General features: G+C 47.9%; 1 protein-coding gene across 1 annotated transcript in view; it reads left to right on the forward strand.

Moving 5' to 3' along the window:
- Positions 1–17,500, forward strand: part of arap2 (ArfGAP with RhoGAP domain, ankyrin repeat and PH domain 2) — a gene marked incomplete at both ends in the record, with an annotated part of 247,365 nt that overhangs the window by 93,651 nt on the left and 136,214 nt on the right. Inside the window, 3 exons of the mRNA XM_083640202.1 lie at positions 406–605; positions 10,533–10,618; positions 14,158–14,340. Of these exons, the coding sequence (XP_083496328.1) occupies positions 406–605; positions 10,533–10,618; positions 14,158–14,340 (469 nt within the window). The remainder of the gene's footprint in view (positions 1–405; positions 606–10,532; positions 10,619–14,157; positions 14,341–17,500) is intronic.

Consider the following 17,500-nt stretch of genomic DNA (forward strand, 5'->3'; position numbering starts at 1 on the left):
AGGCTGCGTTTCACAGCGTATTACTCCCATCACCATTTCCTCTTCCCCCCTCGCTGAATCTAAGACAGACATAATGTCCCTGACAAAATATCCTGCATTAGCTCTTTATAGATTTCAGCGGTGCAAGGAGGAGAGAGAGTGATTTACCTGCCCATCACTGCCCCCGCACTCCCCCTATCAATTTCGCCCAAATTGTCCAATGCAATCGCACATAGACGTCTCTCCACTACTTGGCAACCCCCAAAGCTCCTCCTCCAAATCCTGCTGCACCCCCCCCCCCCCATCCCACCAATAACCCTGGCAAGCGATACTACACTGTTTAATTGCTCTCTCAAATCAAATCAATAACAGTGAGGTATGTGTCGCCCCCCCCCCCCCCCCCCCCAAAAAAATCAATTGTTGCAGCTTCACGGCCGAGTCCGAACGGGAGAAGGAGGAGTGGATTGAGGCGGTCCAGGAATCGATTGTGGAGACGCTCTCCGACTACGAAGTGGCCGAGAAGATCTGGTTCAACGAAGCCAACCGGAGCTGCGGCGACTGCCGCGCCCCGCGGCCCGAGTGGGCGTCGGTCAACCTGGGCGTGGTCATCTGTAAGAAGTGCGCAGGTAAGAAGGGGCCCCCTTTCGGGTGTATCCTCAGGTACTTGTTTCTCGAACACACACACACACGCACACACGCACACACACACACACACGCACGCACACACACACACACACACACGCACACATACATAAACAAGCATAGAGACAGTCCGCATGTCTGGGAACGCCCACAAAATGTTAAACGGCTGGCGCGCGAGTGGGGTAAAACCGCCCATATATCTCATGGGCTGACTCACCAAAAGACGGTGCTGCGGCTCTAAACTACAGGTTTGGGGGTTCTAGAGCAGAACACAAGACGTCTGCTCAGATGTGCGTTTACTGCGGTGGTTAAATCCCCGATCGTGTCTGCCTGGGCTGGGCTATCACACAATGCTAAAGAATGATGCTATACAATTCACGGCAAAACACGGCTCTCTTGAATACTCGATTCTGATTGGTCAATCAACAAGATTCACCGGTCATTATTTCTCGACAACCGACCGCTGCTCTGCCACACCTGGATTAATCAGTTGATAAGAGCCTTTTGTCAGCAAACACTACTAATTAGGCCAACCAGTTGCAGCTGTGGTGTCTTGTGTGCCAATTACGATTGAAACCGCTTTGTCGTTGAAAACGCTATTAAAAAATCTATTTGAATAATTATTTTTGTCAGATTATTGAATGATTTAGTTGTAGGCCGTGTTCTAAGCGGGATAATGTATAGTGAGCCGGTGATTACTGGAAATAATGACCTTCAGGTGAATGATTAAAGTCCCTGGAAACCAAAATCCACAAAAACGTTCTAACTATGTTATTTAGGGTCTTATGTTAGTAATTGTGTCCCTCAGAAATTATTATACATTACTTTCAACCCAAAGCCTTAAAATCGACACTTTTCTACAAGATTCTACAAGGTACTTCCTCATTGAAGAGAGCAGTGCGCGAGGTGCTAAAATGCAGGAGCTTATGACGTCATAAGCTCTATATAACCTTTGTACACGCGCGCAATCCGCACCCACCCTCCTTTTGTCCGTTCTTTGCCCCCAGTGACAGCGCTCCCTCGCTGTCCGTCTCCCTCCCACTCTGTGTGCCGTCGTGCCAAGCGCTATGCTTCTCTCTCTCTCTCTCTCTCTCTCTCTCTCTCTCTCGGGACTAGTGAGAGAGAGAGCACAGAGAGAGACACACAGGCTGGTGACGCGAGGTTACTCTCTCTCACACACACACACACACACACACACACACACAGAGACACAGTAGCGCTGTGCAGTCGCAGCAAGTCTCTCTCTCTCCCTCTCCGAGCAACGAACACACACACACACACACACACACACACACACACACGTGTGTGTGTGTGTGTTCGACACATGCACTCGATCTCTTTCTGCGTTTCCCTCCCCCCCTCTGTCTCGCGCTCTCTCTCTCTCTCGGAAAACCTGCTGCAGACGGGACACGCCCACACAGTCCGCGGGAGAAAATACACTCTAAAAAATAATTGATTCTCATGAGTTTTGCCACGACTGTCAAACCTAAATTTATATACTTTGCGACGTTCATCATCGTTCAAATTTGGCTGGTGGCTTATTAACATAGGGTCCTGTGATGTGATGAACTCAAAATGCTAAATAATAAAGAAATATTTCTGGTTTCCGGGGACTTTAAGCCCTCCGCTGCGCGTCGGGCTCAATCATTCACCTGTCGGTCATTATTCCGCCAGTAATCACCGGCTCACAATACATTATCCCTTACATACTGTATAGTCATATTGATATAATACGATATAGTACAGAGAGTTTGATTGTATTTCTTAAGCAGCAAATAATAAATGAACAAAAAGACAACAACGCCATTTTTACTTTATATCGATATAAAGTTTTTAAAGTGTTTCAAGGCATAGGGCCTCTGCCGTATCAATATAAATCTGATTTTTTACAGCTGCAAAGATGTTAGAAACGACGCATCGCGACTTCATCCCAAATTGTATCCGATGCGCACCCTTTTAACCGCTGCAATCGCATCTTGAACCTTTATGCCGCGTGCACAAATCGGCCAAATCAGTGAATCTCACCATCTCTAATGGAGAGAGAGCTCATTTTTCCCCCCAAAGTCACGTCACAGAGACTCAGAGAGACACGGCAAACAGAAAGGATTTTAAAGCGAATGTTTGTTCATACTCAATTCTGAATGTGTGTGTGTGTGTGTGTGAGAGAGAGTATGTACTCTCACACACCAGAGGCTGTGCTGGAGTCAGATCTGGGCTGATAAGCCACTTATGGGGCTTGCTGGCTGCAGGCCTCTGGACTCTGTCTAATCTGCTGGATGTTCTCAGATGAAATGGCAACAGAGATTAGGGCCCTGCTGCGCTGGGACTGGGTTTGCGATCGCAAACTGCTTCTTGACACACTAAACATGATTAGAGAGAGGCGACTGCCCCTGCCTGATGAGGAGGGATATCTGCTCGGTATGGAGGTCAGCCAGTGTGACATGTTTGTTTGTCTGCGGCGTGAGACAAAGGACTGATGGGAGGGACGCATAGAGACACTGCAGAGCGCCCAGTCATCATTCAGAAACCACGGCCACAACCCCCCCCCCCCTTACCCCACGCTTCCCAATCCTGGCGTTCTCCTATGTCACGTGTTGCACACAAAGATCATATATACGGAACATGAACTTGACTTGACTTACTTATGACTTACTTCCTTGACACCTAGATCCACATTTTTCTTCTCGCCAATTCTCAACGGCTTCCTTGTTTTGCTCGGGAGTACACAAAAAAAAAGAAAATTGGTGATTTTTTTTTTTACATTTGTTGTCTGCGCAGCCCTAGCCTGGTAAACCAGCCCGTCACGTGAACTCACATTTCATTTGGTTCTGCGTGACGGTCTGGCCCCGACTCTTCACCCAGTCTTTAGCAGGGGCGGGAGCGTGGGCGGGCGTAGTTGCCTTGACAGACAACTCCTTCAGCCAATCAGGGTCGGATACAGTCAAACCCAAATCCACTCGGGAGAATGGCAAAAAATAAAAACCGAGAATCTCCGCGCGGGTGCGGCGATACTCCTGTACTTGTTTAATTGTTGTTATTGAGTCTATTTCTGCAATAACTGCACTTTATGGCTGTTTAAACTAGACAAACGCTGACATTACTCCTTGAGACGATCAGGCAAGGAGGCGGCCATTATTGTTTTGTTAGTGCAGTGCTAGTAGCGTTCCTGATTGGCCCAACTTGCGCTGTCAATCACAGCGCAGTCGCTGATTGGCTCTTCCGCTCTGCAGCTTCTGCTAAACCCCCCCCCATGGCGTCGGGGCCAGACCGTCACGCCGAACCAAATGAAATGTGAGTTCACGTGACGGGCTGGTTTACCAGGCTAGCGCAGCCCCACCACACAACAGCTTTTAGCTATGTTTAATTCAAGGAAAATGACGCTGGTGTATGGAAGTGAATGGAGAGCTCCCCCCCCCCCACCCCCCCGTGATGGGCGTGGCCTATTTCATGCAGCGTCTCTATGATAATAGCGGCACGTCATCGATATCGGCCAAGAAACGAACATTTCTGCCGATATGAGAGGCTGATAAAATGACCCTTTAATTATGACCAAATGCTCATGTACTGTATATGGCATCTTCTACATAACCGACGTTGAAGTCGTTGCCCAGTGAATGGATATTTTGAAAAGCATTGCATTTATGTCTGCATCTGCCAGTGAGCCATCGCGATAAGGGTAGGCATAATAATTAATAGTTAATTCCAGATCAATAAAATCATGACCATTTTGTCTGTGAATATTCAATTAGATTCTAAAATGATATTACTTCACCTATACCCAATAGGTCTCAATTTGACAACCAAAGAATATAAATTGATTGACTTTGCTATACTGCAGGCAAAACGTATGATCGCTCTTAATTGGAAGAAAACTGATGTACCTTCAATTGGGGTCTGGATCAGGAACATGGCACAATGTATGACAATGGAAAGAATAACATACACCTTGAAAAACAAATTGGAAGTGTATGAGCGGATATGGAATCCATTTAGTGCAGATATAGGGGAGCTCATACAGGAGGCGGACTCAGGACAGGGATCTTGAAGACTTACAGTATGTGGTAGATTCCAGGTTTCTTCTGAAAATGTTGTTTTTTGTTCAAAATTGTCTTTACTTTATTAGGTACCACTGGTTGATAGATGTTGAGAGCGAGAGGGAGAGAGAGTGGGGGTTTGTGTGTGTGGGAGGGTTGTATTTGTTTTGTTGTGTTTATTGTACAAAACCTATATTGTAATACTTGCAATAGCAGTTGATAATTGTACAGGGAAAAATTTAATAAACATATTATGAGAAAAAGAAAAAGAAAAAGAAAAAAAAAGAAAGTTCATTCCACTATAGGAGAGACTTGATGTTGTCTGAAATTAGGTGGGGGGGGGGGGCATATATCGGCATCGGGAGTCGGCCAAAAGAGTGGGAAAATATTTGCATATCGGATATCGGAAAGGAAAAAAATCAGATACCGACACAAAAAAAAAATCCAATATGGTGAGTCCCTAGCTTCAGGTCTAGGGAGGTGGGTTTGACTCTCCCCCGCGTACACACACACACACACACACATGTCTGTCACCCCTCCCCATCCCCCCCCCCCCCCATCTGTCTCCTTCAATAGGCTTGAGATCTCTCCCATAGAGTCATATATAAGTTTTAATTTGATCCTTCACCTCGCCTCCTGCAAAGCCCGTGTAATTGCTACGCGTCAGATAGCCGCGACATCGCTTTTCAAACACCCCCTTAAATGATTCCATTTGCAGGCGTGTTTAATATTCTTACATTGTGGTCGACAGAGACCGGGGGGGAGAGGGAGAGGGAGAGGGAGAGAGAGAGAGGGGAGAGGGAGAGGGAGAGGGAGAGGGAGAGGGGGGAGAGGGAGAGGGAGAGGGAGAGGGAGGAGAGGGAGAGGGGGAGGGAGAGGGAGAGGGAGAGGGAGAGGGAGAGGGGGGAGAGGGAGAGGGAGAGGGAGAGGGGGGAGAGGGAGAGGGAGAGGGGGGAGAGGGAGAGGGAGAGGGGGGAGAGGGAGAGGGAGAGGGAGAGGGAGAGGGAGAGGGGGGAGAGGGAGAGAGAGAGGGAGAGAGAGAGGGAGAGGGGGGAGAGGGAGAGGGAGAGGGGGGAGAGGGAGAGGGAGAGGGGGGAGAGGGAGAGGGAGAGGGAGAGGGGGGAGAGGGAGAGGGAGAGAGGGAGAGGGAGAGGGGGGAGAGGGAGAGGGAGAGGGAGAGGGGGGAGAGGGAGAGGGAGAGGGGGGAGAGGGAGAGGGAGAGGGGGGAGAGGGAGAGGGAGAGGGAGAGGGGGGAGAGGGAGAGGGAGAGGGAGAGGGAGAGGGAGAGGGAGAGGGGGGAGAGAGAGAGGGAGAGAGAGAGGGAGAGGGGGGAGAGAGAGAGGGAGAGGGGGGAGAGGGGGGAGAGGGAGAGGGGGGAGAGGGAGAGGGGGGAGAGGGAGAGGGAGAGGGAGAGGGGGGAGAGGGAGAGGGAGAGGGAGAGGGAGAGGGGGGAGAGGGGGGAGAGGGAGAGGGGGGAGAGGGAGAGGGAGAGGGAGAGGGAGAGGGGGGAGAGGGGGGAGAGGGAGAGGGGGGAGAGGGAGAGGGAGAGGGAGAGGGAGAGGGAGAGGGGGGAGAGGGAGAGGGAGAGAGTATCTGCAACGAGGTCATCCAGGTATCTGCAACGAGAAAGAAGACCTGTCCTCACATCCACTTGACTCAAATTAGACGGCGGTCTGTTTGGAATAGCGACGACGACGACGACGGCTCGCGCTTTTAATTAGCGCGGTGGTGTCGCGGACAATAAAGAGAAATGCTGAACAAGAGGACGAGGGAGGAAGTAACGAGAGAGGGCTAATGGTCACAATGATCCCAGATTGGCTTTCTTCCTCGCGTGCCAAGGCAGAGAGAGAGAGAGAGAGAGAGAGAGAGTGAGTGAGAGAGAGAGAGAGAGAGAGGCGACGACGACGACGACGACTATATAGTCTGTTTTCATAGACTGTGTGAAACGATGGGCGGAGCCACCGCGACGTCACCCGTTGGTTTCGCGTCGTGACCGTCGCCATCTTGGTTTCCTTGGACCCAGAAGTGACCATATTATTCGGTTGAGAAGAGCCGCGGCGCCGCCCGCCGCTATTGGTCCGTGATCGGTGAGCTGCGCGATGACTGGACAGGCGGACCTGTCAATCACGCCCCAAATCATGGTCTGTTTTCCTCTAAATTGGGACCATAATTGACCAAATCAACACCAGACCGCATTGAAGAAGACTTGAACCATGAACTGATAGTTTTTTCCGAGATAGTACATCAAGTGAGATGTCAGGGTCATTTTTCCACTGACTTATATATATAAAAGGAATTTCCGCACACTTGAATCTGTACAGATTTCACATTTATTAAGCTTTCGGTCGACTAGACCTTCATCAGAGCATACAGATCACAAATGACAGGCAGGCTAAGACTCCTGCTCTGGTCATCAGCAGTCCACTGACTTATATGCAATCAGACATCTTTTTGCAGTTGGACATTTTAACATGAGAGCGTGAATGGGGGATGACGCCCTATGGGGGATGGCTCCCTATTGGAGCCTCAAGTGGCCATTCGAGGAAGCGCAGTTTTTGCTACTTCCACATTGACCTGATTTTTCACATCCGGAATTCCCCGTGTCGGTCCAAACGGTCTCCCCCCCCGGCGAGACAGACCTCTCCCACCTTACAAAGTTGGTGTTTAGTTTTACAAGCGGTTAGCTCCTCAACAGCCCAAACCCCCATTTCCCAATAAACATGTAATAATAATAATAATCATAAATAACTTCCCTAATAATGTCCTCTCCACAGTGCTCTTCTTTTGTCTCTCTCCCTCACAAGCCGCTCTGCCACCAGTAAACACGCCCACCAGTGTGAATGGCATCGCTCCCAGCTCTCCACACGTGTAATTGCAATAAACTCCTTTCAACCCGGACAGCGACGACGACGCGCGGAGACGGCTGTGCCGCCGGCAACAGTTGCCGTGGCAACGCAAAGATGCAGTGCTCCTCGTGGGTTTCTCCTTTTGTTCCAACCCTCCTGACTCTCTCTCGTGGAGTGAAATGCCACAGCGGTAAAGGAGGGCTGGGAAGGTGCTGCCTGCCGGTGCTGTCGTCGCTGGCGGAAAGTTTTTAATTGGGGTTGGACATTTTCGGCGGGTTTTTCGGCGCGCTTTTGTGAGGGAGCCGGTGAGGTGGGAAACTGGGAATGAACCTTTTTTTACGTGTTGGTTTTGGTCCAACAGGGAAGATTTAGACATTTCTACAACAGGCTATTTTTATGTGACGATCTCGTCGTGTGCATGCCGGTGGCATGTGCGCATACACACAATTTATTTATTTATTTATTTATTTATTTATTTATTTATTTATTTATTTATGATGATGAAGTGAAAATGCGCCCCTGTGGCCCTGTATGGCTCAATGGGGAGAGAGCATTGAGACAGCTCTGTGCAGGCATGCTGCTGTAGGGCCCGTGGATAAACGTGTTCCCTCATGTGGTCTCAAAAAGACAATCTGTGTTGTCAGCCCACATCCTTATTACTCATTTTGGGACGGTACCACACTGAATAAAGTCGTGCTTCGTTGTCTACCCAGTAAACTGGTGTTGTGGTGACAAATAGGCCAATGTTTTTTTTTTTTTTTAGAGGGTAAGCTTTCAAATGTTAAAATCTGAAAAGAGTTGACAAATGTTTGAGAATATTTGAATTAGGGATGCACCGATATGAAAATTTTGGCCGATGCCGATAACCGATATTAACATTGCCGTTATGTCCGATAAGCGATATTTACCGATGTCGATATGATCTGTATAAAACCACATTTTTATGATCATCACATTTTGTACATACTGAAAAACACATGTTAACACTGAATTTGAAAAAGTTATGCATTTCGTTATTTGCAAATCCTTTGGAAAAGCCCATAAATCATAGATTTACTGCATTATTTCATATCAATGTGAAGAATTTGGCTGATAATGATAACCGATATTAACAATTAATGTTAAAAAATGACCAACATCGGCCGATACCGATATGATTGCCGATATATCGTGCATCCCTAATTTTAATGTTGGTACTCGAAGCAACATTCAGAGAAAATCGCCCTGAAAGTTGGTGAACATGCTGGGTTTGCCCTGAACAACCGTTAGGGGACGTTCACACCAAAAGCGTTTTTGGAGCTGCCAGCACCTTTCTGCAATTCATTCTCTATGTAAGGACGCGCTAAACGTGCTCCTCTTTCAAGGAACGCACCTGGCGTTTAAACGCTAGTGCCGTCTCGTTCTTTTTGGCGGAGCGCTCTGGACGTTTTAAAGCGGAAAAAGTTGAACATTTGGAGGAAAAGCGCGCTGCTGCTCTTTTCACTCCTACATTTTCTCCTCCCAGAGGGATCCTCAACCTCCGCTGCTGCCAGAATTCATGTTGACAGTGAACAACATCAAACGCGACTGCAGTGGAAAACGGATAAAAAACGCTCCTTGCGCTGTGTTTTGTGCACAATGGAAGTGCCCTCGACATGATTTCCATAGCGTTCTGACTGAAAAAAGCGCGTTGGGTGTGAACGCCGCCTTAGTTTGCTAACAAATTATAAGTATTTGGTGATCCCAAAGCTGTTCTTCAACACCTAAACTTGCGGGATACGAAAAAAGTGAACAACACATTTCTTCCAAAAGCAACCTTTTATCTTGATTTGTGCAATTTCCGGTGGCCTACCTGTGATCTCTTTCTCCAGGCCGTGTCATATCCTATATGGAACTAGAAATTGAGCGCGCTTTCTAGCGTACCTCGTTGGCTTGCCCGTGAGGTCTCGCCTGCTTCGTGGGCTCGCAGATGCAGCTAAATATCTCTCGAAGTTTCCTTGTGTTTTCCCGTGGACTGTTTTTGACGCCTGCCTATCCTCCTGTGCTCAGGTCGTATGGTTCCTCCCCCTGCTGTCAGCTGTGAGCAGCAGAGTCCCGGGTTCGTCTCCGTCTTCACCTGCTGTAAACTCTCTCTGCCACTGCCTGCCTGCCTGCCTGCCGCTCACTCCAGCCATCTATTTTCCAATAAACTCTGTTAAACTTGGAAGCTGTCTCTGGGTCTGCTCTTGGGTCCAAAATCCTTAACCCATTGATACCTGATGCAGCATTTGTGTGTGTATCCCTTTAAGACCGCGAACCGCGTTAACGCGGTTCGCGGTCTTAAAGGGATACGCACACAAATGAGGGATATACACACAAATGCTGCATCAGGTATCAATGGGTTAAACTGTAACACGCGTGCGTGCTCCACTTCGGCACAGGAGACATTCATGAGATCATGCAAGATCTTCTAAGATCATATCCAGTTGCACACAAGACAATGATTCACATTCGCTCATACGTCGTCTGTCATGTTCTATGCAGGCCGGATCTGTCTCTGGCCATAAGCAACCCCAGACACTGACCATACAACATAAGCCCTCTCGTTCACCCAAATAAACAGGCCGAGCAAGCAACACAATTAATTACTTGTGATTCATTAGCAATTAATGGCCGTCGTTCTGTGCTTTCATTTCCAATTAGGGCTGCTGAAGGCACTAAATATGTCCGTCGTCAGTGAGACAATTCGCTTGCGGTCATGCTCCGTTTCTCTGCCTCGCTGACATGTTGCGCGTGCGTAGATGTGCATCTTTATTTGTGCGTTTGCGTGTGTGAGATAAACAGCCTTGTTTTTGTTTTTTTTGGCGTGCATTTTGCAATTGATCTAATTGGTTGTGAAAAGGTTTCCTAAACCCCCCGGGGGGTGTTGTAGGGGTTCTCTGATCCCACAGAGGAGAGTGCAAACCTGAACATCGCAAAGTTCTAATGTATTCACCCGACAGCTGCAATATGCTAATGTGTGTGTGCGTGCGCATGTGTGTGTGTGTGTGTTTGTGTGTTTCTGCATGCCCAGGGCAGCACCGCTCTCTAGGCCCGAGCATCTCCAAAGTGCGGAGCTTGAAGTTGGACAGCAGCATCTGGAGTAACGAGCTAGTGGAGGTACGTACGTGTGTGAGACACGGGGGGGGGGGGGGGCTGCACTGCAGCTGCCCACTGCTCCTAGTTCTAGGAAGGTTCCTAGCAGAGGATGAATTTCCCCATGGGGATAAATAAATAATAACTTGGAAGCTGACTGACTGACAACGAACGCTGAGCAAGTATCCAAAATGCTCGGGTGACACCGGTGATGGCATCAGTGATGTGAGCATTTTGGATACTTGTCAGTTAGATGTCATCAGTGGCCGGCAGCTAGCTGGCAATGTTTGCCAGGCAGCCATGTGTCGGATGACATCATTAACACACTTGCTCCCTGGCATTATAGCAAATATGCGTTGTTCAAGGTAGAGTGGAAACTATCGGTCCATCTGTCTAGAACTGTGACATCATCTATGACCTCATCACTGTCTGTGACATCATCAGTTATTGATGGCATTATTGGTGATATAGTGACCTGGCCATCAGGCTGAGCGGTCTAGAACTGTGTCGTATCATCTGTGATTTATGACCTCGTCACTCTTGACATCATGATCAGTGATCTATGACATCATCGGTGATATATGACATCAATATAGTAGTGACCTGGCCACCAGGCCGAGTTGTCTAGAACTCTATGACATCATCGGTGACCTGCAGTTCTTTCTTTCACGGGGACAGACAGACAAACATACAGGCAGGGCCTCAGACACCTAGTGGCCTCATGCAGCACCAGCGCTTCAAGTGCTCTTGACATGTTGGTTGAGGGACACGTGTCAAAGTTTGTCCCCGTTAGAGACCTTCTACTGGTAATATCTTCAGAGGACCATGAGAGCTAAAGTAGGGAAACATCCTCTCAGTGAAGTTGTGCGTGGAGGTGTATAGGTTGTTAGTATCAAGCTCATAGAATGACAGCTTTCCTCTGTTCCAGTCCAGACTCACTCTGATCCTCCCAGGTGCTACTGGACCGAGAACCATTTCCCTTCGCTCGACAAAGTATGTCCTTGTCTTTAAAAATACCCAATTTTTCCTCGGCTCAGACTCTGCAACCACACCCAGTTTACACCATGTTCTTCCAATGTCAACATCCCAGCTGTGAGTTCCTGAGTTAAAGCCCTCAGAGCCCAGGACAGAATAGAGGTAGTCATATCTCTCTAGGTTGTCGGGAGTCGTGAGGTATCGATTTTCATATTTCAATTCCATACTGGTCAGATCTTCAGAAAGCTTGAGGCTCCAATGTGCAGTGTTTGGGTCCAGAATCACAGGAGTGTAGGACACAATCTCCTTCATCTTGTACCAGACTGTGAAGCTCAGGTTGGTCAGGTGTTTGGCCTCGTCTATCAGAGCTCCTGAGACCAACTGTGGATCTTCCAGCAGGGGGCGCTGGACTCTTTCCACTGTAGCCTTGTAGGTCTGCAGGACTGAGACATCTTCAGCTCTCAGCTCCTTCTCTATGGCTCTGACTGTGTGTGAAAGAGCTGCTATCTCTCTGCTCAGACCCTCAGTCTTCTCCTTCATCGTCTGGCTCTTCTGCTCCTCTTCCTCCCTCAGTGCAGCGATCCTAGACCTCTTTTCCTCTTCTAGAAACTGGTGAAGCTTCTCAAACTCCTGCTTAATCTGCCTCTCTGTGCGTCGGGCCTGGTCCTTAATGCGTTCTGCTGTTTTATTACAGTTTCCTTGAACACCCTTAAAGAGCTTCAGTTTCTCCTTGTGATGCCGTGCAGCATTGACAACACACACTGGCACAGACAGCACAATCAGACAGACACACACCACAACAAAGAGCTTGACTTTCTCAGAGAGCAGCATGTTGTCTGGGCTGTGAACAAGAGCTTCCCTTTATCACCTCAGCAGGGAAGGAATTATGACATCACTGATGATGACAATTTCGGTGATTTATGATGTTACAGGCACAGACATACATGCAGACGTGTGCATGACATCACTGAGGATGTCACGATATCAAAATGTTATGTCATATTTTTAAGCGGTGCAGCCGCTTCTATAAGTGACTATGTGTGTACTTCCATTATGCCACGGAATGTCCCGTATGGCACGGAATGTCAGAGTGGTGACTGATGATGTCATATTAGTAAACATACAGCATGCAAACACCCCCGAGTCGACTGATGATGTCATACCCACTGACGATGTCATGCACCACAATCATCGAGTGGAAGGACGGACAGACACACAAAGTCAGTTATAGAAGCAGCATGATCGTTCTGATGATGGCATATTAGTAAACAAACAGAATGCATCAACTATGCATGCAGACGCCCCTGACCGATGATGTCATACCCACTGATGATGCGGTGCAGCCACCTCTATAACTGACTTTGTGTGTCTGTCCGTCCATTATGGCATTATGGGTATGATTGATATCATCCCCCAGCCCCACAATCCTGGCTGTATGTACAGCAGGGGTGCCCAATACGTCGATCGCGATCGACCGGTCGATCGCGACGGTAGTGTGGTCGATCGCATGGCATTGAGGAAGAAAAAAAAAAAAAAAAAAATTTTTTTTTTTTTTTTTTTTTTACTGTTTTTCCACTGTTTCCACTGTTTTTCCACTGTTTCCACTGTTTTTCCACTGTTTTTCCACTGTTCCACTGTTTTCCACTGTATACTCAGTGTATATATATATAAATAAATATGCTTGGTAGCTCACTTTGACTTGGTCATTTTAAAAGTAGCTCGCAAGCTGAAAAAGTGTGGGCACCCCTGATGTACAGTATGTCCTATGTGTATGACTGATGTCATGCCCCAGCCCCAAGCGTCGATTGGTGGCCAGAGAGATGACATCATTGTCATAATTGTCGAGTGGTGGCCAGTGGTGTGATGATGTCATATTAGTAAACGCAATCCATCAACTGAGCATGCAAACCCCCCCGACTGATGTCATAACAACTGATGACGTTATGCCCCACAATCATGTCATATACATTATGACATCATCAGTGATGTAATTTAAGCAACTGCGATGTCATCAGTGATTTGTGACAGACACTGATAGGCTGATGACTGGAACTGGGTGACATCATTAGGGAGCAGGGTCATCCCAAACGTTAGCTGGATGTCAGCACTGCCACTGATGATGTCACAATGTATATGACCTCATTAGCATATTGTGGAGGGCTGTGTGTGAAGTGACATCGTCAGTGTCTATGACCTCAATATCATGACATCATCAGTGCTTAGCATAACATTTCTGACATCAACAGTGCTTTAAGCTATATTATATAGTATATAATTATATATACACTTTTTAACTTATTTCCAGACCCCCAGATAGCTTCCCTGTCAGTCATATTGCGCCAGGTGTGGCCTCTGGCGGGTTCATTGAAGCATACTTTGAAAATACACCATTTACGGACAGCTAGAATGTAATACTGTATGTGAATACACAATAGTAGATTGAGTCAATTTCACGTGTTCGAGTAAATCTTTAACGACCAGTTAATCGATCTTCGATTAGTTGTTGACATGCCTAATGTGTGATCTCTCCAATGGTCATTTCTCACCTAAACTTGGACGCTTCCCCCCTCTGTGTCTCCCCCCCCCAGCTCTTCCTGGAGGTGGGCAACAAGAACGCTAACAGCTTCTGGGCCGCTAACCTTCCCATGGAGGAGGAGCTATACGTCGGCTCTTCGGCGGAGCAGCGGGCCACGTTCGTCCGCAGGAAGTACAGGGAGAGGAAGTACCGGAGGGTCCTGGAGGGCTTTGACGACCAGGAGCAGCTCAACCAGGTACGACGGTCAGGAAGACACAAGTGTGTCATTGCAAAACACTTTAAAGAGGACATGAAACATGTGATCACGTGACTCTAGTTCATTTGCATTTCACCTCAGACAAGACAAGACAGGACACTGCTTTCAAGTGTGACATTTATCTAGATGTACTAGAAAGATGAACATCTCCTTTTCACCAAGTAGGGTGCTGCTGCTACTGATGATGTCACTAGGTTGACTGTACGGTACAGCACAGTACTGCAGTGGGTTGCATCACTAAGTTGAAACGTAAGCTAGTTTGAACGTAAAGTCTCACTAAGTCCGAGTTTACGCACTACTAAAAATATGTGCGTTGCACCAAGTGAAATGGTTACAACGTAGGCATAAGTTAGAACTTAAAATTTACACCTACGTCTTAGTAGGTGTAAAGTCCTCCGTAAAATAGCAGTTGGCACGGATTGCAACTTGGCACCGCGGCGCATCGTTGTTTTGCGTCCGCGACGCGCTCTCCGTGATCAATTATTACACCCGTTGATATTTATGACTCACGCTTTTGTTTCCCACAAGCTGCAGCACTGCGTACAAATTAAAATAGCCGCAACAATTTAGCGAGGCAGGATGGTGGTAAATTAGCCTACAATACTGATGAAGAGCTCACAGATAAACGTTAACCGTAATATGAACAAATGAACGTTACTCAATAACGTTCTCATTTGGTTAGTGTTGATGAAATATGAAAGCACTAACTTGCGGTGGGCAACATGTCCCGACTGTTTTCATTCCACTTAATTAAACAACGGTAAATAAACACCGTTTCCACCATGCTTTTCACTGATTGGCTACAGGAAGTGAAAACGTCATTTTCCGCGACTCTATTTTGGTTAGTAGGGACTACTAGTTAACACTTTCAGTGCCACGGCCCTTGGGCAAAAGGTTGCTTGCTGTGCCACATAGGCCGCAATGCATTTTAAAACAGTCATATAATTTCTTTAATAATTACTATGTAAACACTGAACACGCACAAATAACGATGAGACTCTCTTCTATCACCTGCAAAAAAAAGTTTATTGATCCCATTTTCCGCTCTTTAGTTATGAGCCGGAGAAGATAGCTTGATTAAACGAAAAACAGAGCTTTTTTTCTACGAGCTGAGATAATGAGCCTTTTGTGAAATTAAACATTTCAAGCACATCACTGACTCTGAAGCTAATTTTCTGATGTAGTCACACCTCAAAAATAATTTCCTTCAATAAAACAGTGAAGGCAAGGGAATTTTGTTTGGAAGAATAATATTTTTAGCTGAAACCAGCAGCGCTGGCGCCTGCATGCGCTGCTGGTTGCAGCTTCTTGCTGATCTTTTGCTGCTGGTGGGCATCGGATATTCTGGCTTGCGTTTGCCAACCCTGTCCTGCTGTCTGGGTCTGTGTTGTGTACTTGGCTCTGCGTGCCCACCTCCCCCCCTCCTCCTCCCCCCCCCCCGTTGTGGGAGGAGTGTCTCTCTGCTCTGCTGTTTTCTCGTTTTCTCTGCCTGTGCTCAGCACTGAAAAAGTCCGCCAGATCCTGCTTTTTTACAGCCGCGTGTACCAGCTCCCATGCTTCGAGTTGAGAATAATAACAAATCCACGGCTGATCATGTGTTGCAGCGGACACGGAGGCTGTTGCAGCGGACATCGAGGTGCTCAATTGTGATAGCAGATTGGCTGCTGCAGGGGCACAGCTAAACGTTGCTTCAATGAAGCCGCTGCATACGGACGGATGCGATGCGATTTCCTTCCCCCCAATGACTTCTTCTGTGTGTTTCACTCCACGTTCTCTCATCTGGAGAGCGCTGTCGCCACCTAAGGGTTCTGTAAAATAGGTTAGACACATTCAATACCTCTGAATATTGTAAGAGGCGATGTAAGAGGCATAGATCGACACCCCCCCGTCAAAAAAAAAAAATCGAGTTATGACGCCATTTGGCGTCGCTGGCACTGTACGGTAAATTTCTAATGACGCCATATGGCGTCGCTGGCACTGAATGTGTTAAGATGTACCTTACGTCTCTGTGGTGCAACTAAACAAAGACACAACGTTAGTGTCAAACTAACTAGTTTGAACCTAGCAGTTAGTGTGGACTTTACACCCCAACTTAAGAGAGAACTTACGTTCAGCTGGTGCAACAGGCTGCTGTACTGTACAGCAGTATCGATTTGTATCGACAAATGCTCCCTTAACCCATTGATACCTGATGCAGCGTTTGTGTGTGTATCCCTTTAAGCGGTTCGCGGTCTTAAAGGGATACACACACAAATGCTGCACCGGGTATCAATGGGTTAAACCAGTTAAAAGAGCGTTCCGTGTAACGTTTGACAGTTGAAAGAGGAGAACAATTCCCAACAGTTTCTCTTGTGGACGGAACACAAGGAGCTGCAGAAGTTCAGCAAGCTTGCGATCAAAAAGTGGACTTCCAAGAGACACACGGCACATAGAGTAAGTGTGGTATTTACTCCCCTCCACTATAGCTACAGCCACCCAACCTGGGAAGGAACATGTCTGCCTGACCTTTTTGACAGTCAGTAAAAGTGCTCTCTGAGTCTGGAGATGTGGAGCAGCCAAAGTGGAAGTCTTATCGATCCTCAGTAGAAGCAGGTTGATGCTGAGGGGTTCTTAGGGGTTTATTGCTGCGTGTGTTTTTTGGCTGCCTCCAAACGGCCCAGTTTCCACCCGCGTCAGCGTTTACGCAGCATCAGCACCGCCCTATTGTTTTGTTGGCGAGGAAGGGAGGGGGGGGGGGGGGGGGGGGGAGAGGGAGGAGAGGGAAATGGAGATGTAGGCAGAGGGAGAGAGGGAAAGAGAGGGGGGATGAGAGAGAGAGGGAGGGAGAGAGCAAGAGAGAGGGGGGATGAGAGAGAGAGAGAGAGAGGGAGGGAGAGAGCAAGAGGGAGGGGGGATGAGAGAGAGAGGGAGAGAGGGAGGGAGAGAGCAAGAGAGGGGGGGGGAGAGAGAGGGAGGGAGAGGGGAGATGAGGCTAGGGAAATAGAGATGTAGGCAGAGGGAGAGAGGGGGAGAGCGAGAGGGAGGGAGAGAGCAAGAGAGAGGGGGGGAGAGAGAGAGAGGGAGAGAGGGAGGGAGAGAGAGGGGGGATGAGAGAGAGAGGGAGGGAGAGAGCAAGAGAGAGGGGGATGAGAGAGAGAGG

This window comes from Poromitra crassiceps (genome assembly GCF_964638095.1).
Source record: "Poromitra crassiceps genome assembly, chromosome: 7".
Lineage (NCBI taxonomy): Eukaryota > Metazoa > Chordata > Actinopteri > Beryciformes > Melamphaidae > Poromitra > Poromitra crassiceps.